Raw genomic sequence first — 24090 nt, 5'->3', positions numbered from 1 at the left:
AGTTCTTGACTCTTTGGGTGCAAGTCAATGAAACTTGGTAGTTCTTCTAACGGATAGCTGCCTGAGGTATGACTAAAAGCCCCAGGGGCTCCGTGCACCTGGATTTGACAAGTTCAGTACCTTTAAACACACTAGTGGCAATCTGTTACATTACTTCATCAAAAAATTCTCATGGTCCACAGAAAGCAGTCAGGGTGTTGATGTTTTGTATGTATCCAAGGGAAAGGATGTTCTTATCTCATGTTTGTTTGTTTGTTTGTTTGTTTGTTTGTTTGCTTAACGCCCAGCCGACCACGAAGGGCCATATCAGGGCGGTGCTGCTTTGACATATAACGTGCGCCACACACAAGACAGAAGTCGCAGCACAGGCTTCATGTCTCACCCAGTCACATTATTCTGACACCGGACCAACCAGTCCCAGCACTAACCCCATAATGCCAGACGCCAGACGGAGCAGCCACTAGATTGCCAATTTTAAAGTCTTAGGTATGACCCGGCCGGGGTTCGAACCCACGACCTCCCGATCACGGGGCGGACGCCTTACCACTAGGCCAACCGTGCCGGTCTTATCTCATGTAATAGCCTGGCAAGATCTGAGATGGCGAGCCAAAGTGTTTTCACAGCCAGCACTGGAAAATTTCCTAAATAAATTATCATTTAATTAATATACTTACCCGAATCACATTAGCATTGAGTCACCTGAGATGCTTATCACTGAAAAACGCTTACCCGGCTAAAGAATTTAAAGGGAAGCAACCCCATCACCAAAACGAAAGTGAAAGTAGCTTTGGTAATGGGCCAGTACACCGGGAGTTACCTCCCATACGGGTGTATGCCACGTCACTTCCTCTAGGAACACGTGCCTATTATCATACGGCTTTAAAAAATCTTAAAACCATAAGCGGGGCAGGTGGGAGGGAATACAGTATGTGATTCGGGTAAGTATATTAATTAAATGATAATTTATTTAGGAAATTTTCCATTTAATATCATATTCTTACTCCGAATCACATTAGCAGATAACATCAACAAGGCGGTGGGCTAGAAATGAATCAAAACTCACCATCAAGTTCTGGACAGGAACTGGCCTGCTGCTATGAGCGCTGGAAGGCCTCTGGAGCCATCCTGTCGAAGAGCTGTGACGTCCCGAAGATAAAAGTTTATGAAAACATCTTCGGAACGCCAATACGCAGTTGTCAGCACCTCCTCTAGACGTCTGGAGCGCAGAACTGCCAGAGAGGATGCCCACGCCCTCGTTTCATGGGCTCGGGCCGAGTCAAGTGGCAAGGAGGGCATAACCCCCCCCCTCTTTGTGCGACTCCACTCATAAGCCTGCTTGATGAGCGAGGACACCCACCGGGCCAACGTTACCTTCGACAAATCTTTCTCGCGCCTAGTAAGGAGAGAGATAAACAACAACTTCTGAGAACTAGACCGAATCGGCTGAGTCCGGGCTAAGTACAGACGAAGTGCCCTCACAGGGCAATTGACCGAATCGGGGTCATCCGGGGCCAACGCGCTGGTCAGAGCCTTAACTCTAACCAGCGGAGAGGCCTGCCCCGGAGACTGATTCTTGGCCAGGAAATCAGGCCGGAAACGCAAAGATGCGGAACCGTCCGGCTCAAAGGAGATATCTCCAGGCTGACCCGACAGAGCGTGGACCTCGCTACCCCGTCGGGCCGTAGCCAACAAAAGGAGAAACAGCGCTTTGCGAGTGACATTGAACAGACTGGCCTCGCTTAAAGGCTCAAAATCCGCAGAACGAAGGAATTCCAGGATTAAAAACAAGTCCCACTTGGGAGCGGGCAAACGAGCTTTAGCTTCCTTAAGAGCAGCCCCTTTAATGACTGCAGCTATAACGCCCCCGACTCGAACAGAACGACCAATCTGCTTAAGAGTCGCCGAGATAGCGGAGCGCCGGACCCTCAACGAGGAGACTGAGGCGCCCTGCGAAGACATGAAAGAGAGGTGGTTAGCGACCTGAATAGAGCGCGGAGCCACCGAACTCACCCCTCTAGCTGAACACCAGGCAGTCCATGCCTTCCAGTGGGAAGCATAAACTGAAGAGGTGGACGCTCTATGCGAGCGAGCCACCAAGTCCAGAGTCAAAGACGACGCCCCAGAGCGCTTCAGCGAGTCCCGAACAACTTCCACACGTGAAGCTTCAGAAGACTGGGCTCCTCGTGTGGAATGCCTGTTCGGGGCTGCACTAGTTCCCCTCGCACGAGTGCGAGAGGAATGGGGGGCCCTTGGGCGAGCCGAAGAAGATCTGGAAACCAGACCTGCGACGGCCACAGAGGAGCGACCAGAAGAAGAAGGGCCGGCTCCTCCATCTCCGCTTTCCGGATTACTCGGCTGAGTAACGGAAAGGGAGGAAAGGCGTACGCCTCCAGACCCGTCCAGGGAAAGTCCAGAGCGTTCACTCGCCATGCCTGAGGGTCCGGGAATGGCGAGACGAACACCGGAAGCCTCTTTGAGTACCTTGTGGCAAAAAGGTCCACCAGAGGCTTTTGGACCTGGGCCCAAAGGCGAAGCAGTGCCCCGTGAGTGATCGTCCACTCCGACTGAAGCACCGTACCGGAACGACTGAGCGCATCCGCCAAAGTGTTCAGCCTCCCTGGAAGGTACCTGGCCGAGATCGTGATATGATGCTGAAAGCACCACACCAGGATCTCGCAAGCCCTCTCCGAGAGAGACGGGGACCGCGAGCCTCCCTGCTTGTTGATGTACGCCGCCACTGTCATGTTGTCTGTAAACAGACGAACATGTTTGGCGTACAGGGAGGGCAGAAACTTGGCCAGAGCTAGAGCAACTGCCTCTAGCTCCAGCAAGTTGATGTGCCACAAGGACTGCTCCGTCGTCCACAGACCGGAAGTAGTCTGAAGATCTGTATGTGCCCCCCAACCCTCCCTGGACGCATCTGTAAAGAGGTCCAGGTCGGGGAGGGGCACGACGATCGGAACACCTCTGCAGACCCACTCCGTGTCCAACCACGGAAGGGTCGCAGACTGGAACCATCCCTGCAAAGGGATGAGGGCGTCCCAGTCCACCAGAGGAGAGTCCACAAACGGCTTCAGCGCGAACTGAAGCGGACGTTTGTGGACCCGGCCCAGTGAAACCAGAAGAGCCATAGACTCCATCTGCCCCAAGATGGAGGCGAGCGAGCGGATGGAAGCCATCAGGAGAGGTAAAGTGGAGCGAATCTGGGCTTGGAGCTTGTCCACCCTTCTCTGAGAAGGCTGGACAGTCCAAGCGACCGTGTCGAAAGACATCCCCAGATAAGTGAATGTCTGTGACGGGGTCAGCTCCGACTTTACCCGGTTGATCGAGAATCCCAACGAGTTGGATTCTCGAAGAACCGTCAGGGTATCCTGCGAACAGCCGCTCTGGGACTGGTTCATGATGAGCCAGTCGTCCAGATAAGCCCGCAGACGGATACCCTGGGACCTCACCAGTGCACAGACCTGTCTCACCACCATGGTGAAAATCCATGGTGCGAGAGACAGCCCGAAAGGGAGTGCGCGAAACTGGTAGATCTGATCTCCCCACCGGAAACGAAGCCATTTCCGGTCGGCCGGATGCATAAGAATATGAAAGTATGCGTCCGTGAGATCGATCGAGGTCACCCAGTCTCCTGGGCGGAGAGAGTCTCGGACAGAGGCTGGCGTCTCCATCTTGAATTTTATCTCCCTCAAGAAAGTATTGAGGAGAGATAAATCCAACACGGGACGCCATCCTCCTGATGCTTTGGGAACAGCGAACAGACGCCCGTAAAATCCCAGGGAGCTGTGGACCCGAACTCTCTCCACCGCGCCCTTCTGCTCCAGGGAGGCAATTTCCGACTGCAAGACGGAACGTGCTTCCTGCGAGAAGGGGGGCTTGAACCGCGGAGGCACTCGGGTAAGAGGCGCCTTTTCCTCCCGCCAGAGTAGGCGGAAGCCCGATCTCACCACTCCCACAATCCATTGGCTGTCTACTACCGACATCCAACGAGAAAGTGCCCGGGAGGGGCCTCCCGCCATCACCAAGGTGGAGGGCGGGAGGGAGGTGAGATCGGGAGCGCTTCATTGGGGGTGTGGCTTACTTCCAGAGCCGCCACGCCCCCTCCCCGATGCCGTCCTCTTCTTCCCACCACGAGCGGCCGGCGGAGCCTGCCGCTTCTGAGCTGGCTTGGGGTTAGACGATGTCTGAGCCTGCTTCTGTTTAGAAGGCTGAGACTGTTTCACCCCCTTCAGAGTGTAGTCAAGGAACTGACTGTCCTTGTTTGACTGAATCTCCTTCTGTCTGGCATCCAGTGCCAGCGGACAGAAGAGAGACTCCTCTGAGACCGGGGAGACTCTCAAGGTCTCCCTAGTAGCCAGTTCCGTGAATTGGGACTGCGAGAGGAAGAGATCCCTCCTGCAGAGTACCGCTTGGGTGTACTGCAGGGAGGAAAGACGCAATTGTTCCTCATTGACCTTGGCCAATGCGGCCAAAAGCGCAGAGACATCGTCCGCATTCTGTTCTTCACTGAGAGTGAAAGGAACTAGCGAATCGGTCAATGCCCGAGACAGAGCCCGAACGAGAGTCTCCGCAATGGAGGACAGTTCGATCTGCCGACGTCCAACCTCCTCAGCAGAGAGGAGGGAAGCCTCGGAAACCGGCAAAACCGAATCACGCTTGATCGGTTTAGTCAGAAGAGGCAGCAATTCCCGGGAAACCGGAAGGGTAGCCCTAGGGAGTGCAAAAGACGCCAGCCAATTCTGGCTCTGATTGGGCATGCCAAGCTTCCTATTGACCGTAGGCACGAAGGAAGAGGCTTGGGCAGCTGAAGCCACCCACTGCTGCGCTGATTCCGGAACTGGACCAAAAGGAAGCAGTAACGGAACAGGCACTGGCCGAATACCACTCCCCGCATGTGCTGGACGAACCAGTGAATGCGAAAGTTGGTAAGCCACTGACGGAGACTCGGCGAACCGGAAGGAAGAAACATCCTCCTGTGCCGGCCGGAAGTCCGCCATGGCAGAAGGAACGAATGATGCGGAAGAGTCCGCAGCCACCACCCCTTCAGGAAAATAACGAGACGTTACTTCCGCCGCGACGTCAAGAACAGACTTGAGCTTCGACGGAAACACGCCCCGCGACTCCTCGCTGACCACTGATGGAGCATCAGAATAGTCACACGTGGAACCATGACCGAAGTCACCAGTTCCGGAAGCAGAAGCATGCCCTGGCAAACCGGAAACCGGAAAAGCCTGAGCACTAACGTCATCCTGCCGCCCAAAATCCTGTGAAGGTAAAGGGTAAGCAGGACGACCATCCGCAAAAACCGGAGCTGGATGAGCTGACGTCACTCCCCCGACTGAGTGGAGTGATGCCTGCTCAAGCCTAGGCGCTTGAAAGCCGGAAGGCGCACGCTGTAATCCACTATCTGGTATCCGGAAGGAACCACCAGAAGAGGAAGAAGCGTTTCCGGCCGAAACCGGAAGTGTAGTCAACGGAACCGCAAAATGCGGAAGTGAAGACTGCACTGGTTGACTTCGCGATCCGGAAGGACCGGAAGTCAGTGAATACTCCATCCTGCCGCGACCGCCGTAGCGTGCCGGAGCGGACGGATCATCACTTCCGGCAAGTGCCGGAAATGCGGCAGTCGAAACCGACTGCCGCCGCTGTTCGAACAAGTCCGGGGCCTCGTAGGTTATCGCCGGAAATGAAAGATCAGCAAGGTATCGGTCGTGACCCGATGCGAAAGAGCTGTCCCCCGAAGGAGAACGTCCAGGCGCCTCACGAGGGCTATCGGACCAGCTCTGCTTACCAACCGACGCTGAAGAGGGAGGACGCTGCTCCAAGCCGGAAGTGGAGGACAAAGACACGGAAGCCAATGCCCGGACGTCACTGCCAGATGCCGGAAACGCCGAACTGCTGGCGACGGAACGCTGAAATTCTGCCTGCACCAAGCTGCGGATTTCTGGAACCAGTGACTTAAACAGAGAGGAAACCAACGCACCTTGTCCAGGTGCTAACAAAGAAGACGAAGTCTCCGATGTAGAGACAGGTGCAGAAGTAACAGTAGCGCTAGGCGCCGCAAAAGAAGCAGAAGTAGTAACAGCGCTAGGCGCCGAAATTGGTACAGCCAACAAAGTGTTACGCTCTTGGTCTGTAACAAGTAAAGTTGCTTTGGAAGAGGAAGACTTAGCCTTAATTTTCCCCTTGGGGTCCGACTTGCCACGGCGCTTGTCTGAATCAGACATGTTGACAACAACACGTGGCAACGCGAAAAAATTTACTGAAACATAAGTCTAAACGACTGGAAAATTCAGTAAACACACGCACTAATGCGTTAACAAAATACTATAGCTAAACTTGCCCCACAAGCAGAGGCACGGAGAGCTACAAACAAAGTCACACGAGCTAGAAAACTAACTCACACAACAAAATGGCGACACGCAAGACACTGACACAAACGTCAACAACACGTGGCAAAGCCAAAAAGATTTACTGAAACGTAAGTCAAAACGACTGAAAAGACAGTAAACACACACGCTTACGCGTCAACAAAATACTAAAGCTACACTTGCCCAAACAGAAAGAGGGCACGCAGAGCTACTAGCAAAGTCACACGAGTTAGCTAACTAACTCACACAACAAAATGGCGAAACACGCAAGTCACTGACACACAAGTCCGTAAAAAACGGACAACGTACAGTAACAAAACAGTGCAAACAACCAACAACAAACGGGAACGAGCTCACCAAACTGTAGGCAAGGCGAGCAGACAAGCTGGGTAACGTGGCCGGCGGGTGTCACTCAAACACACAAGGTCAGCCACAGAGCGTCAAAAAGTGAACCGTCCTCTCCGAGGTGAAAAAGACGTATGATAATAGGCACGTGTTCCTAGAGGAAGTGACGTGGCATACACCCGTATGGGAGGTAACTCCCGGTGTACTGGCCCATTACCAAAGCTACTTTCACTTTCGTTTTGGTGATGGGGTTGCTTCCCTTTAAATTCTTTAGCCGGGTAAGCGTTTTTCAGTGATAAGCATCTCAGGTGACTCAATGCTAATGTGATTCGGAGTAAGAATATGATATTAAATGCGCCTTTAAAAATGAAAAATATTATCCTAAATCTGGCAGCCATGGCAACAGACAAAGATCACTCACACTTCCTTGTCGAACATGTTTCTGATCTTGAGGCATGGTGTGGGGCTGTAGATGGCAGTGGTTGAATTGTTCTCATTGTGCTCTCCAAATGCTGTGACACAAACAATTAAATATGTCACACACAAAATGAGAGAGAATGCTGTGACACAAAGAATAAAACATGTTGAAAAGAATTAGTCTAAAAGAGATAATGCTGCAACAACAAATAATGTAGCAGAGTAAGCGGTGAACTGCATTATCAAACAGGAGTTCAGAATACTCTGCATTCACAGTGAAGGCTTCCTTCCAAGGGCCTCTGATCCAAGACAACCTTTTTGTTCACCTCTTATTAGTATGAAGTCGGTAAACTAACTTATATAATTATTCACATAACCTTTGAATGTTCTCAGATGTTTATGGACATCTTAACTCAGAGAGATCCCTATACTCAGGAGGCTTATGAAAATGGATACCATGCACAGAAATAACACACTTATACCATGCAAACGCTCTGTCTGTTTTTCCAGAAGGACAGGCACAGTCAAGTAAAGACAAAGAGAGAATGACTCAAGTTTTAATCAGCCTGTGTCTACCAATAAAGAATAAGTGATTCCAACAGTCAAACAGGTGTGTGTCAGTGTCTGTGTGTTGATGTGTGCATGCGTGCATGTATGCATGTGTGTGGTGTGTTTGTGTGTGTGCATGCGTGCGTGCGTGTGTATGCATGCATGTGTGTGTGTGTGTGTGTGTGTGTGCGTGCGTGCGTGCGTGTGCGTGTGTGTGCATTGGAGTGGAGGAGTACTCACCTTGGCCTTGCCATACTTTTCCCCCATTGGGTACAGCCTGCAAAAAACACAGGTATTGTAAAAGATCAGATCAAATAAGACACTCCCCAGGAGTACATGAAGAGTGAACAACCCACAGCCATATTCAAAGTACAGTTTGCCCTGAACGCATAAGCAGTCTACCCTCACTCTCACAACCAAAATGTAATGAAATTAAAATTCTCATACCAAAAATAAGAAAAAGCGTTATCACATAAATAAGTCAGCCATTTTCCCACCCGTCCCTTATCCCTCAAGATTTCCAATCCACAACTTCATGGCGTATAACATTCAATTTGAAACAAGCTACTGCAGGTTGTTATACATCAAATAAGATAACAAAGTAACACATCTCGATTCCTAGCCTTTATTCACTAAGCCGGATCTTCAGTGACAGCACAAAATTCCCTTGTACTTTCTCATCATGAACACCACTATATAATACACAAGGCAGTCTGTACATACACAGGGCAATCTATACATATAAACATATTACATGTGTGTTATTTACCTGTATCCACCTCCACACATCAAACTCCTCCCCCTGAATGACCTTCGTCTCCAGACGCACGCGGGACTCGTTGGCTTCAATGAACTTCACCGCCTTGTCCCAAATCTGCTGCAGAGCTTTCCTGGAAGGAGGATGAAAACACACAGAATAACACTAACTATCAATGAACTTCACCGCCTTGTCCCAAATCTGCTGCAGAGCTTTCCTGGAAGAAGAATGAAAACAAACAGAATAACACCAACTATCATGGAATGAAAACAAACAGATTAACACTAACTATCTGAGTGGACGTACGCACAAGGTCAGAAACTCCTGGTCATCTTGAATACAGTAAACATGTCACTTCAGTCTATTTTGTGGCATGAAAGTGCAAATGTGAGCTACAGGTTGCAATTTACATCTATATAATAGCATCTGAAGGACTGAGGACTGGGTGGCCGAGTGGTAACGCACTTGCGCTCGGAAGCGAGAGGTTGCGAGTTCGACCCTGGGTCAGGGCGTTAGCAATTTTCTCCCCCCTTTCCTAACCTAGGTGGTGGGTTCAAGTGCTAGTCTTTCGGATGAGACGAAAAACCGAGGTCCCTTCGTGTACACTACATTGGGGTGTGCACGTTAAAGATTCCACGATTGACAAAAGGGTCTTTCCTGGCAAAATTGTATAGGCATAGATAAAAACGTCCACCAAAATACCCGTGTGACTTGGAATAATAGGCCGTGAAAAGTAGGATATGCGCCGAAATGGCTGCGATCTGCTGGCCGATGTGAATGCGTGATGTATTGTGTAAAAAAATTCCATCTCACACGGCATAAATAAATCCCTGCACCTTGAATATGTGCGCGATATAAATTGCATAAAATAAAAATTTAAAAAATTTAAAAATAAATCCCTGCGCTTAGAACTGTACCCACGGAATACGCGCAATATAAGCCTCATATTGATTGATTGATTGATTGATTGAAGGCCAGAACACCTGTGCTATTAGAGCTACATGCTTACAGCATGCTGAGACAGGAGGGTTGTTGGTCCATCCCTCAAATACTCACCTTGCTCTACCAGCAACAGAAAAGACTGAAAATTTTAAAGTTCTAAAACATGAGTCTTCTGGCACTACAGCATAATCATCTCATATCTGTTTGTAGTACTTTCTTCTTCTTGCAAAGTTGGGACACCTTTGGCATTTTCCAAGGGTGTCCTTTCATTGAAGGTACCATGGTTTTATCAAGACCTGACAGCAGTCAAGCAGGTAGGGTCACTTCAAGGTAATGCACACCGGCAAATAGCAATCACTTTAACTCTGACACCCCTTCTCCTATTTCCCTTGTAATCAAGCTCCCAAGTTTCCCTCTCACCTTCTAGCAGGGGGAAGCAACTGATCTCTCACATGCTGGACTGGAAGACCTGACTGCTCTGCATCCTCATTCTGAGCATACTGCTTCAGCAGATCTGTAACACGGCATGCATTACGTTTTAAACCTGTGGAACAGTTTAGATATTTACACAGTGAAGCAGTTCAATAGAAGAATAAATGAAGGAATGAATGTCTTCAAATCTTTCATGGTTCGCCGTTTAGTTGGGGAAGGGGCAAGTGAAATATAGCCAGAGCAGAAGGAATCTTTGGCTAGGCATAGGTACAGTTAGCTCAGTTACACTTACAGTTATGCATGTTTTGCTATTATGCTAACATATTTTACTTATAATTATGCATGTTTTGCTATTATGCTTACATGTTTTACTTATAGTTATGCATGTTTTGCTAACATGGTTTATTTATGGTTATGCATTTTTTGCTATAATGCTCACATCGGGAACTAATATGCGGCTGGTACGGAGCAAGCCTGCAGCTGTTGTGTTATTTCTGCTGTGAGGGTAGAATAAGCACTAAAACCGGCTAAGCCTGCAGCTGTTGTGTTATTTCTGCTGTGAGGGTAGAATAAGCACTAAAACCGGCTAAGCCTGCAGCTGTTGTGTTATTTCTGCTGTGAGGGTAGAATAAGCACTAAAACCGGCTAAGCCTGCAACTGTTGTGTTATTTCTGCTGTGAGGGTAGAATAAACACTAAAACCGGCTAACCCTGCAGCTGTTGTGCTATCTCTGCTGTGAGGGTAGAATAAGCACTAAAACCGGCTAAGCCTGCAGCTGTTGTGCTATCTCTGCTGTGAGGGTAGAATAAGCACTAAAACCGGCTAAGCCTGCAGCTGTTGTGCTATCTCTGCTGAGAGGGTAGAATAAGCACTAAAACCGGCTAACCCTGCAGCTGTTGTGCTATCTCTGCTGAGAGGGTAGAATAAGCACTAAAACCGGCTAAGCCTGCAGCTGTTGTGCTATCTCTGCTGAGAGGGTAGAATAAGCACTAAAACCGGCTAAGCCTGCAACTGTTGTGCTATCTCTGCTGTGAGGGTAGAATAAGCACTAAAACCGGCTAAGCCTGCAGCTGTTGTGCTATCTCTGCTGTGAGGGTAGAATAAGCACTAAAACCGGCTAAGCCTGCAGCTGTTGTGCTATCTCTGCTGTGAGGGTAGAATAAGCACTAAAACCGGCTAAGCCTGCAGCTGTTGTGCTATCTCTGCTGTGAGGGTAGAATAAGCACTAAAACCGGCTAAGCCTGCATGCAGCTAGAGACAAAACTCAAGGCATGGGAACAGCCTTGACTCACCAATGATCTGTTCCACCATGGCGAACACTTTCTGTTCCTCCTTCTCTTTGGCCTGAATGCGCCACCACAGTAACACCAGCACAATGCCCAGAATGATGATGCCTGGAAAATGTAAAAACACAGCGTTTCAAATCATTGCTTTCACACCAAAGCAATTCCCCTCTTGCCCTATGTTCACCCAGGATTATGTGTGTGTGTGTCTCCATCTCTTTCCTGGCTTAGTTGTCTTTTTCCCACTTTAATGTATTCATCATACACAGTTATTAAAGTTAAACCCAAGATCCTTGCTTTCACTACACAGACACACATACACCACCACCCTCATCTCGATTCCCAGTCTATGTTAAAACATTTAGTCAAAACTTGACTAAAATATTGTTAAAAAAAAGTCCCCCCCCCCCCCTCCCTCAAATGCATAATTGCACAATCTGGGGATCTCAAAAAATTTTCTCTGGCACTTTGAATATATGCTAGAAAAATGGGCAGAAAAATCTCATGCCTGACTACTTCTAAGTTCACTAAATAACATGTCTATAATTAACCGGAAAACCAACTCCCCATCAAAGAAAAAGAGTGCCACTGTGTAACAGACCTGCAGCCAGCAGAAAGAGACTCCACATGACGCGAGAGAAGGAGCGCTGCAGACGACACAGGAACCCCATTGACGGTACGGCCGACTCCAGGTATGACACTTCCTGCAGCGTCTTGGCCTCTCCTCCGTCTTTAGTTAGCACCCTGAAATGTGTTTGTACATCTTTAGTTAGCACCCTGAAATGTGTTTGTACACTTTTGGTTAGCACCCTGAAATGTGTTTGTACATCTTTAGTTAGCACCCTGAAATGTGTTTGTACATCTTTAATTAGCACCCTGAAATGTGTTTGGACATCTTTGGTTAGCACCCTGAAATGTGTTTGTACATCTTTGGTTAGCACCCTGAAATGTGTTTGTACCTCTTTAGTTAGCACCCTGAAATGTGATTGTACATCTTTAGTTAGGCCAAAATGAAAAATATGTCTGTTTCCGGTAACATCGCCGAAAAAAATAGGGTCAGTCGGTCGTTTTTTTTTAAAAACCTTTTTCTTACGTTTTGTTAACGTCTTTTTACGTGTTTTTTTTTTTAAACGAGTCCTTAGTTTACTTACAATTATTTAGCACATGTTTTTGACCTAGATATATTGAAACTAAATAAAGTATACTTGACTTCATATTTGGTTTTTGTTTTTTCTGTGTGGATGTCAGACTGAGCAAGTGTGTGTGTGTGTGTGTGTGTGTGTGTGTGTGTGTGTGTGTGTGTGTGTGTGTGTGTGTGTGTGTGTGTGCGTGTGTGTGTGTGTGTGTGTGTGTGTGTGTGAGAGAGAGAGAGAGAGAGAGAGAGAGAGAGAGAGAGAGAGAGAGAGAGAGCGAGAGAGAGAGAGAGCCCCACTCCAAAACAAACTCATCGGATGTTGCTTTCCCCTGGCCCTTCGCTTGAGCAGAGTACACTTTGGGGTTAAGCGGGCCGTGAATGTCAAAAAAGATAGCAGCTACGGTGATTGGCAGAACATGTTGATATGACTTTCTTGTCAGGCGTGTGGTCGCATTTTCCTAGATTAACTGCAGGCGGAAATCTTGCCACAGACCCTTCAGAGGGATTCCCGGCGTCATTGGCCGCCATGTTTTTTTCGCGTGACGACGGAAACGGGAGGTAAGTCTCTTCGATTGTGAAGTCTCATCGACCGATTACCTCCCGTTTTTTTGGGGGGTTTTTTTTGGGGGGGGGGGGGGGGAGCAAAAAGCGAAAAAAACCTTTAGGGTCGGCGCTTAAAAATAGGGTCGGTAGGGTTACCGGAAACAGACATATTTTTCTTTTTGGCCTTAGCACCCTGAAATGTTTTTGTACATCTTTGGTTAGCACCCTAAAATGTGTTTGTACATCTTTGGTTAGCACCCTGAAATATGTTTGTACATATGGCAAGGGTTTTGTTGTTGTTTTTTACTTGTGTTTCCAAGCATTTAACAGAAAGTACTTATAATAATAATAACTGGACATTTTTAAGTGCCTAACCTATAGCTTTAGGCCCTTTACAAAAGAACATATATATATACAGAATAGAACAATTAAAAGTACAACCTACATAAAACAAATTAACCATACAGACACAAATCACCACATGTACTGTTCACACAATAATCATATATGCAATACACACTATATATATACAAACATACACAGCTAACACTCTCAACAATCATAACAACTTTATGGGAGAGGAGTATGTGCAGAAATGGAATGAAGAAGACATTAGGCCAGGTTGGTGTAATATTCTGTGAAAAAGAAAGTTTTCAACTGTTGTTTAAAAGAGCTGAGAGAGGTGCAGTGTCTGACAGAGAAGGGAAGAGAGTTCAATGTATTACTTGTAAGAGTTTGCATGGTCACTGGTGGTGTTTTGCTTCTGTGTACATGTCCTAACAGAGAACATTTTTTTCTGCAAGGTATTTCTCAGTCATACTAAGCAGTTGAAATACACACCTGAGGTTCCATCCAGGATTAGCAATGATGAGATCCAGACAGCAGTTGTACAGTTTCTGCAGGTCCACAGTGTAATACAGAAACATCTTCAACACTCACAATTAGTTAGTGTATAGGATACAAAAAGCATGGCAAACTGTACACTAGAACCCCTCTTTTTAAGAACCCCCCCCCCCCCCCCCCCCATCAGACTTCCTCAATTTTAAGACCCAGTTTTCTCATATATTCTGTCCATAAATTTCTCAAAATTTCCCTCCTGGTTCAAGAAACTAGTAAGACACTATTTTCTCAGATTTTTAAGAACTCTTACATCTAAAGAAGGGACACAACTCTATTACAGTTTACACAAACGACTTCACTTCTCCTCAAAATGGCAAGTGCGTACAATATAACTTGGCTAACTGAGCTGAAGATAAATATTAAAAGCTCTAGTCTAGACACAGCACTGATATAAAATATAACATGTCTGCATTTTTTTCACATATTCATCGATAGCTTGATGTTAACCCAATTACTTCTGACCATAGCTTGCCATATTCTGCAACAAGAACTCTATCAAAACACAACAGTAACCTGGTTAAGTTGTCATGAAACAATCTGTTGAATTAAGCAAACACAGGATTCTGTGTGTGCGTGTGTGTATTCACATGTGTCTGAATGTGTGTGCATGCTTGTCCCCTTGTGTGACTGTCTACACAGAAGGCGCCTCAGGTGACAGATTCTGGCAATGTGGTGTATCTGTCAAAATCAAATGTATAGTCTTTTACTAAGTGCCATTTCTTAGTGCCCCCTAAATAAGTTGAGGCCTGTCATTTCTGAAGAACTTACTAGTGAGTCTGACAAGCCCTTCTTTTCTCGTAGATCCTTCAAGAAGCTGTCAGTTGTCATACGTCCTTCTGAATCTGGTGCATTATGGCAAAGTACTTTGCCTGAAAATATCAACAATACAGTTGCATGATATCTGTTGTACTTAACTTTATTATAAACGAAACAACAAGCTCATTTAAGTAAAGAGTTTTCCGGCCGTGTCAAATGTGAACGTCAAATAAATATTTCTCCCAGCTTTAGAAACTAGAGGGAAACCTTGGTTATAAATCTGTCTCAGCAAAAAGAAGACTTGTCTCCCTCAGTGGTCGCCGTTTGTGATTTACGTAGGATGACCCAGACCTGCCCACCCCCAAAATTACAAGTGTAATAAGCCAAGCCAAAAAGAGTAATCTGGTGGAAGAAAGTGTAATCAAGATTCTATTCGGCAATCATTTCGCACATTGTCACTTCTGCTCGGACAATTTCTCCCTCCAGTTTTGTTACTGTATCACTCGACTCAGACTTCCTGATAAAGGAACAGGCAATTCGAACGACTTTTGTCTTTTGGTTTCCATGAGCTCTCTTTCCTGCATCCTTGTGATAATTTGTTCCGATGTGCTATGCACAGTCATATTTTTCAATGTGTGCACACGAAAAGTCACCGTGGTAAAGGGAACACAAGACGTGCTTTGGTCCTTTTGATTAGGGTCCTAGGCATGGCCACGATTTCATTTAGCTGCCTTTGTATTTCTGTTGAATGGCTTTCTTCTTTTTCACAGCAATCCTTTTACCACCACTGTGACCAGCTTTCTCATCAACTCGTCCGTCTCATGGGGACTCAGATTTTCCACGTGTCGCTAATTTATTGTAATGCGAACGGCGGCATCTATCTTGTATGTGGCTGAACAGACCGGAAATGACCGGATATTGCCCAAACGATCTCGCGCAGGTGCAAACGCAAGCTCTGCGAGAGCAACAATACAGATCGGATTTACATCGAGATGAGATGCAAAAATCGTACTTTTGGTTTCTTAAAAATTGTACTTCCAATTGTGGAAAGCGTGGTGGCGTAGTTTGGGTTAACAATCGTAGTAAATTACGCCCAGATCGTAAGGGTAGGCAGGTCTGGATGACCCAAAGCAAGATTTATTTTGTTCAGCGATATGGCTAAAAGTAAAATGTAAATTATGTCATCTCAAAAATGCAATTTTTATCCAAAATGTTGCAATGCCCTGTGAATACAAGTCTGCCCTGAACCACAGGATATTTTCTGACGCTCCTAAACCTTTTCTGAGATCAGCATCAACCAATTCAAAAACCTTTTTAAAATTATTAAAATTAAGGTGTTAACATAAAAAATAACATGCAGCATAAAAAAATGGGCACTTCCACGATCAGTTATTAATTAATGATGCAACAAAACAAAATTCTAATTCAAATAATTGAGCAAGGTTGAGCTTGTACGGTTACCCTTTCTGACACTGAGATCACTGAACAAGTCGTTGATTACTATGACAGCTTTCTTCACTTCTGTATTCTCGTAGCAGTTCTGAAAAACAAACACAATATTGCACTGAAAAATGTACCTATCTCATGAAACTAAATGTAACTGTTGAACCTACAATAAGACAATTTCAGTGTTTTTACAAAGAATAACTTAAACATTACACAAATCACATGTGCATACATTTACTTTTTGTATCATGTATAAGTTACAACAGTATTAAAACTGTAAAACGTACTTTTATTCAAAAGAAATGTACATTTTAGTCTTAATTTTATTTTTAAAGCTTTTCTAGTTCAAATTCATACTGTTGTATACATGGCCAATCATTATCTGTGTGAGCTCAGTCTACATCACACTCAGACCAGAATTTGGTACTTTTGAACAAAAAGATCTATGTACCACAGAACCTCTCTCTCATCTCAGACCAATCCTTACACACAGCAGTCTCTATCCAACAGTGTAGCTCTATAATCAGCAAAAACAATAAAACTAAAAGCAGATATCTTAAATTCTTATTTTTGAATATTGTCGTGTACTTGTCCTAAATTCTATTATAATTTATACACAATACATACCGTCTGCTGGTCAGGGCTACCGGTACCACCCTTTTTACTTCCATACTCAGAACACAGCAAATAGTTGTTGTTATCTGTTCCAAAAGAAAATTGCAAAACAAAAATAGAAGCAAGCACATTTTATAACAGATGCTCTGCTAATTGTCTTACAGTTACAGTAAAATTATAATGTACACACGTATACATACATGAGAGGGTGTTGGGTGAATGGTACATTTAGCTTCCTTTAGCTGCTCAAGGCCTACTTAGTACTACTTTCCCCATGCTTTTATTCACAGACACAAAAAGAACTGCATGTAGTATACTTTTGTCTAATTTGTGTGTACAGTGGAACTCCCCTATTAAGACTCCCCAATTCAAGACTCCCTCCCTTTTAGGACCTTGTTTTCTCAGATTTTCTGTCAATAACCTCTGTAAGGCCTAAAAAGAAATAGGTGTGGTTACGGTAACCCGACCTACCCTATTTTTAGGGGCCGACCCTATAACTTTTTATTACATTTGTCAAAAAAAAACCAAGAAAACGAGTGCAGAAAATGCAATGAATGTGAAAGCGCCTGAGTCGCACACTTATTTCCCTGTCAAGTAGGTTTAATTTGTACACATTAGAAAAAAAAGTTTAAAAAAAAAAAGTGATTGCCTACCGTCCTACCCTATTCTTTTTGGCTATGTTACCGTAACCACACCTATTTTTATTTTTTTTGCCTAAATTTACCTCCGTTTTAAGACCTGATTTTCTCAGATTTTTTGAGGTCTTAAAAGGGGGGTTCCACTGTAGTTCAGGGATCACGTTAGCTTTATCAACACGTGATAGGCATATGCAACGACAAACAAACAAAAAGCGTCACAGAGCAATATTTCTGCATACTGGTCTTTGCATGCATGTCTGAAAAAACTCTTGCAGTTGCAAAAGAGTTATCTTATTCAACTTTCAAGTTATTGCAAGAGATGTAATAATATAATAGTTAGAGAACAGCTGCAGCTAGACTTCGTCAGAAGTAAAAGCCAAGGTATTGAAATTGTCCATGCAGGATTACATCAGAGAAAAGAGGCACATTAGTTTTGCGTATGTAATAGTACTAATAGTAATACATGTACCATAAACATCTTGATGAAAAAAACTACGTCTCAGCAAATATGAAATGCCTCAAATCATGCATCAAATATGCAGAAATTGTGACAACATGATCCCTGGTACAGTGTTGTTGCCAGGCCTCGGTATTCGGTCTCTGACGCATTCCTTTGTGATTTGACGCAATGGACCTAGCCTTGTCCGGTCGATGGACCGATAGTTTTTACGTTTTGGTGGTCAACTGACCGATACATATTCGTACAAGGCGGACAAGGTCTGCAATGAATAGAATGGGAGTTGCAATGTCGGAAAACAAACCCCGATCGAAATGCTCATTTTCGCTACGAGTAAAAATGCACTCGGTGCCGAGTCCGTGTTTGTCGTCATTGACACTCGAGGCTGCGTTTACGGAAATATCCGATCCAGCCGGTGTACCTATTTACCGAAAACGGCGCAAACAGCGGAAAGTTCATCAATATAATACTACGGCATGGTAATGCAAAGATCAGGCAGGATCCCTACATTCGCACACCGGGCACTGTATTGGAAAGGGTAGGCCAGGAATGTCAGGCTCTTTCTCCTCGCAAAGTTTATGAACAATTAAAACTAGGAAGCGACATCAAAGCAATGCCAAAGGACTTGAAACAGGTTCAGAATAAGAAGCGTTAGGCCAACAACAAAAAAGTTGCATGTTTCTGGTAACATGGCTACAAAAAATAGGGTAGGTAGGTAGGGATTTTGTTTTTGGTTTTGTTGGTCAGGGTAGAAAATAACTATACAGTGACGCAAAGAGACTGGACTTACTATACAAAGAGAAAGACAACACATTACAAAACAAATGAGACAAAAGGGATGCGGGATTATCCCCCTTGTGTCGTCTGCCCTCTATTACTTTCGTTTTGACGCTTTTTAAAATTTTTTTTTTTTTTACAAATGCAATTAAAAAAAGTCTAGGGTCGGCGGGAAAAAACTAGGTAGGGTCGGGTGACCAGAAACATACAACTTTTTTTGTTTGGCCTTATCTTATCATTGTTCAATGGCTTTATTGTCATTTTTGCGTAAAAAGATACATTTAACTCCAGACTGTAAGTTATTTTGCATTGCATGTATCAAAGGTATGGCGGTACAATTTGGACCTATTGTTTTTTTAAAGCCAGGACATTTGGACCTATTGTTACTTTTTTGGGAGGTCCAAATGACCTATTGTCTTCTTAGGCTGGCAACAACACTGCTGGTAGTTGTTCGATTCTTTCTCCCTAAATACATACATGTTATGTGTGTATGTGGAGGAATGTCAGAAGAGAGGATGCGGTTTGTTTCTCATGAATTATAATGACAAATGTATAACTTATTATAATAAATTACAATTTACTGATATGATGTTTATTAGGCACACAAAAAAAAAGTCTGTTTACCGTAACATAGGCCAAAAAAATAGGGTCGGTAGGTCGGGATTTTTTCTCTCCCAAAAACCATATTTTTCAGTTATTTTGCCAAAACACAAAGACTCCCCCCCCCCCCCCCCCCAATGCCAAAAAAAAGTCTAGGGTCGCGCGAAAAAATAGGGTCGGTCGGGATACCGTAAACAGACTATTTTCTTCTTTGGCCTTATTATGCTTTAGCTGCTAAATAACCCCTAAACAATAATTACTGCATACATACTTGAATGCTTTGAATTATATAACCCAAAACACAGCACAACTTTCAGTTTCACTTTCAGACCAACCAAATAATTTATGAGGTTTTCGATCATCTCACCGTGTGCCGACGGGTCAGAAAACAACCAGCCCATAAACAGCTCTTTGCGTATAGACACGTAGCCAAGGAAGATGACCACAAAAAAGGCCAGGCCAAGAGCCACCAAACCAAAAGAAACATGCTCTGGGTAAAATCGTCGCTTCGGCCTTCCTCTGTAAACTGGGCTGCTTTTGCTGGGTGTGTGATTCGTTTCATGCGACGAACGTGGGCTGTAAGAATGTCTGTTGGGACTGACATGGTTGCTTGTGGGAGTACGCCTACCCCGTAACAAACCAATAGATGTGTTCACAGATTTGTTTTCCACTTCATATGAACTTCCCTCCACATCAGAATCTGAAGACTCGAATGGAATGGTACTGCGATCACTGAAAGAGTTGTCAATTTGGGCTGCACCATCACTCAAAGCTGATATGTCCGGGTACAGACGGGGTGAACGATAACTGCTGCCATTCTGTGACAACTCATCAGGCTCGGGGGTTTCCTCCCTGCGGCTGCGCCTTTGATTTCTGGTTAATGACGGTACACTTGCGGGCCTTCCTGGAGACTCTTTGCGATCAAGCTCGTGCTTTTGGCGGCCTCGCACCGACACACTCATCGGACTAACATTGGGTCGTCTACGAAGCGACCGTGTTACAACTTCGGTGACTTTGCTGGATGCTGACGGCTCGGGGGATCCCCTGCTGTTACGTGAGAAACTGGGTCCTGGCGTCGGTACCGGCTCCGTATCGCTGTCGTCAGAACTGAAAGCACCTAACTCGTGTCGCTGCTGGGGCTGCCTGCCTCTTCCTCTTTGCTGCGGGGGTTTATTGCGAGATCGCAAATGATTGAGCTTCTTCATCAGAATCGGTCGCTTGTTTGCCTTGATCGGCAGACTGACAGATTCTCCATAGCTTTTCAATTCTACCACGAGTTGTTCATCAGTGAGAGAGTCCGCCATCTTCGATACTCTACTCCGGAACTCGATGTGCGCATGCGTCAAGGTAATTCTGCATTATCTGCCCCTGTCGTTAGTTTTCAAGAACAGTAAAGTCAGATGGAGTCTACCCCTTGCAAAAGTGATAAACTTTTGTTTTAAAAGTAAAAACACGCGCGCATACGCACACGCAAAACACACGACATATATATACGTGACACTGACTGACCCATGCACGCAGACCGCACACTGAGACGGACGGACGGACACACTGACCGTGACCTGCCGTGACTGACACACGCACCCACTATTACACACATTGCCGGTGTGACGATTTCATCTTTCGCCCGTGTTCATATTTCCCCCTCGATATATACTCAAGACTCAAATGTTGTTTCCTGGTAAAATTAAGAAGTGAAATTATTTATGGACGAAAAGCATGTTTGTTTCTTGCATGTGAAGAAAATTGGTGGTGAAATTTAATAGATTTCACCCCCAAAATCGATTTCTTCGAAAACGTGTACCGAGTGGTTACGTCCCTTGAATAAGAAGGGAAACATTTTAGGATGAATCAAATTTCTAAGTTAAATACAAACAAATTGGTTGGACAAATTTGGCCCCATGAATGTAAGGTACACATAGTCGCTCATCAGTACTATCGAAGTTTTTTGTTTTGTTCAGTGTGGAGTTTATACTAGATCAACGAGGCCGAGAATCGAAATATGACCACGGCGAAAGATGAATCGTCACACCGGCGCGATTCTTGTGCCTAGTTTCAGAATGATTACAGTGATATTTACAACTACAAAGGCTGATCCCTGATTTATCGAACAAAACTCAGTCGTTCACTGAATGCCATGTATTAAAATTTGAATATCACGGGGGATAACCTGTCAAAGGCCGAACGGAGGCCGAAGGCCGCTCTGCACGTGTGAAGGCAAGTTTTGTCTGTTTTCTAGGTATTGTTTGATTTATGTCGGGATTTAAGATAAGCTACTGATTCAGCGATGACTAAATTTGTTTCTCGATGCATAAAAAGTCAGGGAGCGATTGATATTTGCCCGTAAATAGCCTTCAAAGCTGAAAATGTCGGCGATTGAGCACCCGAAAATGGCTGTTCGATGGGTTTTGCAAGTAGAAATGTGCTTGATTTCACCAAATCAGCTCGTATTTGGTATGGGTACGGGATTCTAGAGGACGAAGGAGTCATAAGAGGTGCAAAGAAGTGCTATTTGGGAGTGGAATAAATCTTCCGAGCCAGTAGACAAGAGAAGGTCATATTTTAGAGAGGCGCGTAGGCCGATAGTCTTTCCGACAAGCGAATGATACAGCAGATTAATCATTCGTTTTGATCAGAAACATAGTCTCTAGTTTTTATGAATGAGGTTTTTAATTAAAACAATCACGAGAACTCTCTCCCTTAGCCTTAAATCTTTATCTTTGTAAAATAAAGTTATCTTTCTCTCATAGTTTCTTTTTGGTCTGTTGGCAAGTCTTCTCTCACTCGTTGAAATAATAGAAAACTGATAACACATTGTACCCGGGGGGAGGGGGGGGGGTAAGTTAGCGCAAGGGCAGCTGATGGCGGTGCCATTTGATGTCTGATTCGATCGCGGGGATGCATCGGCCGTAGGTTTTTTTTTTTTTTTTTTTTTTTTTTTTTGGGGGGGGGGGGGGGGGGTGGGGTAGCAGCAGATGTTGCCTGGAAGCGTCGTTTTGCACTCAGTGGGTCTGCCCGGGTTTGCACATTTGTGGCACTCAAAAGGTCTTTCATCTGAGTGTTTGTTCTTGTGGTGTATTTCGAGCAACTTTGGTCGTTTGAACGTTTTAAGGCACCCTGGTTCTGTACACACCACGGGTTCACCTTGGTAGTGCACTTCCCTTATATGTCTCTTCAGATTATTGCCATAGGCGAACGATTTGCCACAATGGTGGCATATGGCCGGAGCAGCGGATCCGGATGGACCTGGCACAGGTCCATCTACTTCTTCCTCCACCTCCTCTGCCACAAGAACCATTTCTTCGTCTTCAGGCTGCATCTGTATGAACAGATGCTCCAAACCCATTAGAATGGGTGTGTGTGAGTGTGTCTGTATGGGTGTGTATGTGCGTGTGTGCGTGCGTGCGTGCGTGTGTGTGTGTGGGTGTATACGAGAGACAGCTATTTGGCTTAGTGTGTGTGCCGTTATCTAAGGGCAACAGGGTACGTGTGCTTCTAAGTTGATCACTATTTACATTGACAATGATGCACAGAACCGTTTTGCTGCACTGTACAGATGTACGCTTTTCTGAAATTTCGTTCACACGTGCCGCGTCTGCTATCCAGTTCGCGGTAGGATTAAAATATACCAAACCGATGTCAAATACGAGCTGATTTGGTGAAATAAAGCACATTTCTACTTGCGAAACCCATCGAACAGCCATTAGGCTAAGCGAGAGAGTTCTCGTGATTGTTTTAATTAAAAAAACTCATTCATAACAAGAGGCGAAGCCTTCAAGGCTCACGTAAGAAATCGACAAACAGTAACACAAACTCAATCACTCCGTCACACATACACACACACACAGTAAGCATAGGTGACACTGCGCACGAAAGCGAGACACTAGATCTAGATCTGTCTGTCTGCATTTAGCCTACTTACAGGGACACGACTGCCAATGGCCGATTTCGAAGAAAAAACTAGTCTCGGCCCGCTCAAAATAACAATGACCGAGACTTTCAGTAATTCCTTCGCGTGACGTCTAACCCTCTTACGCCATAATGTGACGTCTCACCCTCTTACGCCATAATGTGACGTCTTCAAATGTTAAAGTTTCTACCACAGACATACACACGCACACACACACACACGCACACACGCACAGACAGACAAAGTTACGATCGCATAGGCTACACTTACGTGAGCCAAAAACTAGAGACTATGTTTCTGATCAAAACGAATGATTAATCTGCTGTATCATTCGCTTGTCGGAAAGACTATCGGCCTACGCGCATCTCTCAAATATGACCTTCTCTTGTCTACTGGCTCGGAAGATTTATTCTACTCCCAAATAGCACTTCTTTGCACTTCTTATGACTCCTTCGTCCTCTAGAATCCCGTACCCATACCAAATACGAGCTGATTTGGTGAAATAAAGCACATTTCTACTTGCAAAACCCATCGAACAGCCATTTCCGGTGCTCAATCGCCGACATTTTCAGCTTTGAAGGCTATTTACGGGCAAATATCAATCGCTCCCTGACTTTTTATGCATCGAGAAACAAATTTAGTCATCGCTGAATCAGTAGCTTACCTTAAATCCCGACATAAATCAAACAATACCTAGAAAACAGACAAAACTTGCCTTCACACGTGTCAGGAGCGGCCTTCGGCCTCCGTTCGGCCTTTGACCGGTTATCCCCCGTGTAGCACGCAGATTTTAGGGGCTATCACTCTTCTTTGCATGTTTTTATGCCTACGGATTTTCAAATACTCTGCAACACATGTAACCCAAATTCAACATGTGCCCATAAAATACCGCTTCTTTTATGAAAACATTGCTTCGGCCATGTTGATTTTAATCAACCAATTTTCTTGTATATTAGTGTAAACCTGAACCGCCTGATCTTCGGTTCTTTAACCATTCAGTCGGCCATATTTTGTTCGGTGTTGTCAGTGATAGTGTTTTTGTACTGACTGACTTCAGACTCTCTCTCTCTCTCTCTCAGTCACACACACACACACACTCACACGGCACACACCGGCACACACACGCACACGCGAGCACTCTCTCTCTCTCTCTCTCTCTCTCTCTCTCTCTCTCTCCCTCTCTCTCATCATTTCCGTTTGCCTTCCCGCCCCTC

The 24090-nt window shown here is 45.2% G+C and overlaps 1 protein-coding gene across 1 annotated transcript in view; it reads right to left on the bottom strand.

Annotated features, from left to right (window-relative positions):
• The window catches only part of LOC138964528 (inner nuclear membrane protein Man1-like), a 35299-nt gene extending 15020 nt beyond the window's left edge, over positions 1–20279 (bottom strand). Inside the window, exons 1-11 of the mRNA XM_070336515.1 lie at positions 19334–20279; positions 16507–16580; positions 15895–15973; positions 14446–14546; positions 13618–13673; positions 11701–11843; positions 11109–11210; positions 9805–9898; positions 8455–8575; positions 7926–7962; positions 7141–7231 (exon numbers count right to left, since the gene is read on the bottom strand). Of these exons, the coding sequence (XP_070192616.1) occupies positions 7141–7231; positions 7926–7962; positions 8455–8575; positions 9805–9898; positions 11109–11210; positions 11701–11843; positions 13618–13673; positions 14446–14546; positions 15895–15973; positions 16507–16580; positions 19334–20270 (1835 nt within the window). The 5' untranslated portion in view covers positions 20271–20279. The remainder of the gene's footprint in view (positions 1–7140; positions 7232–7925; positions 7963–8454; positions 8576–9804; positions 9899–11108; positions 11211–11700; positions 11844–13617; positions 13674–14445; positions 14547–15894; positions 15974–16506; positions 16581–19333) is intronic.
• Positions 20280–24090: the final 3811 nt, after the last annotated feature.

The sequence above is a fragment of the Littorina saxatilis genome, linkage group LG4, assembly GCF_037325665.1.
Source record: "Littorina saxatilis isolate snail1 linkage group LG4, US_GU_Lsax_2.0, whole genome shotgun sequence".
NCBI lineage: Eukaryota > Metazoa > Mollusca > Gastropoda > Littorinimorpha > Littorinidae > Littorina > Littorina saxatilis.
Note: the sequence above shows the minus strand (reverse complement) of the source record. Positions and strands in the feature narration are given on the sequence as shown.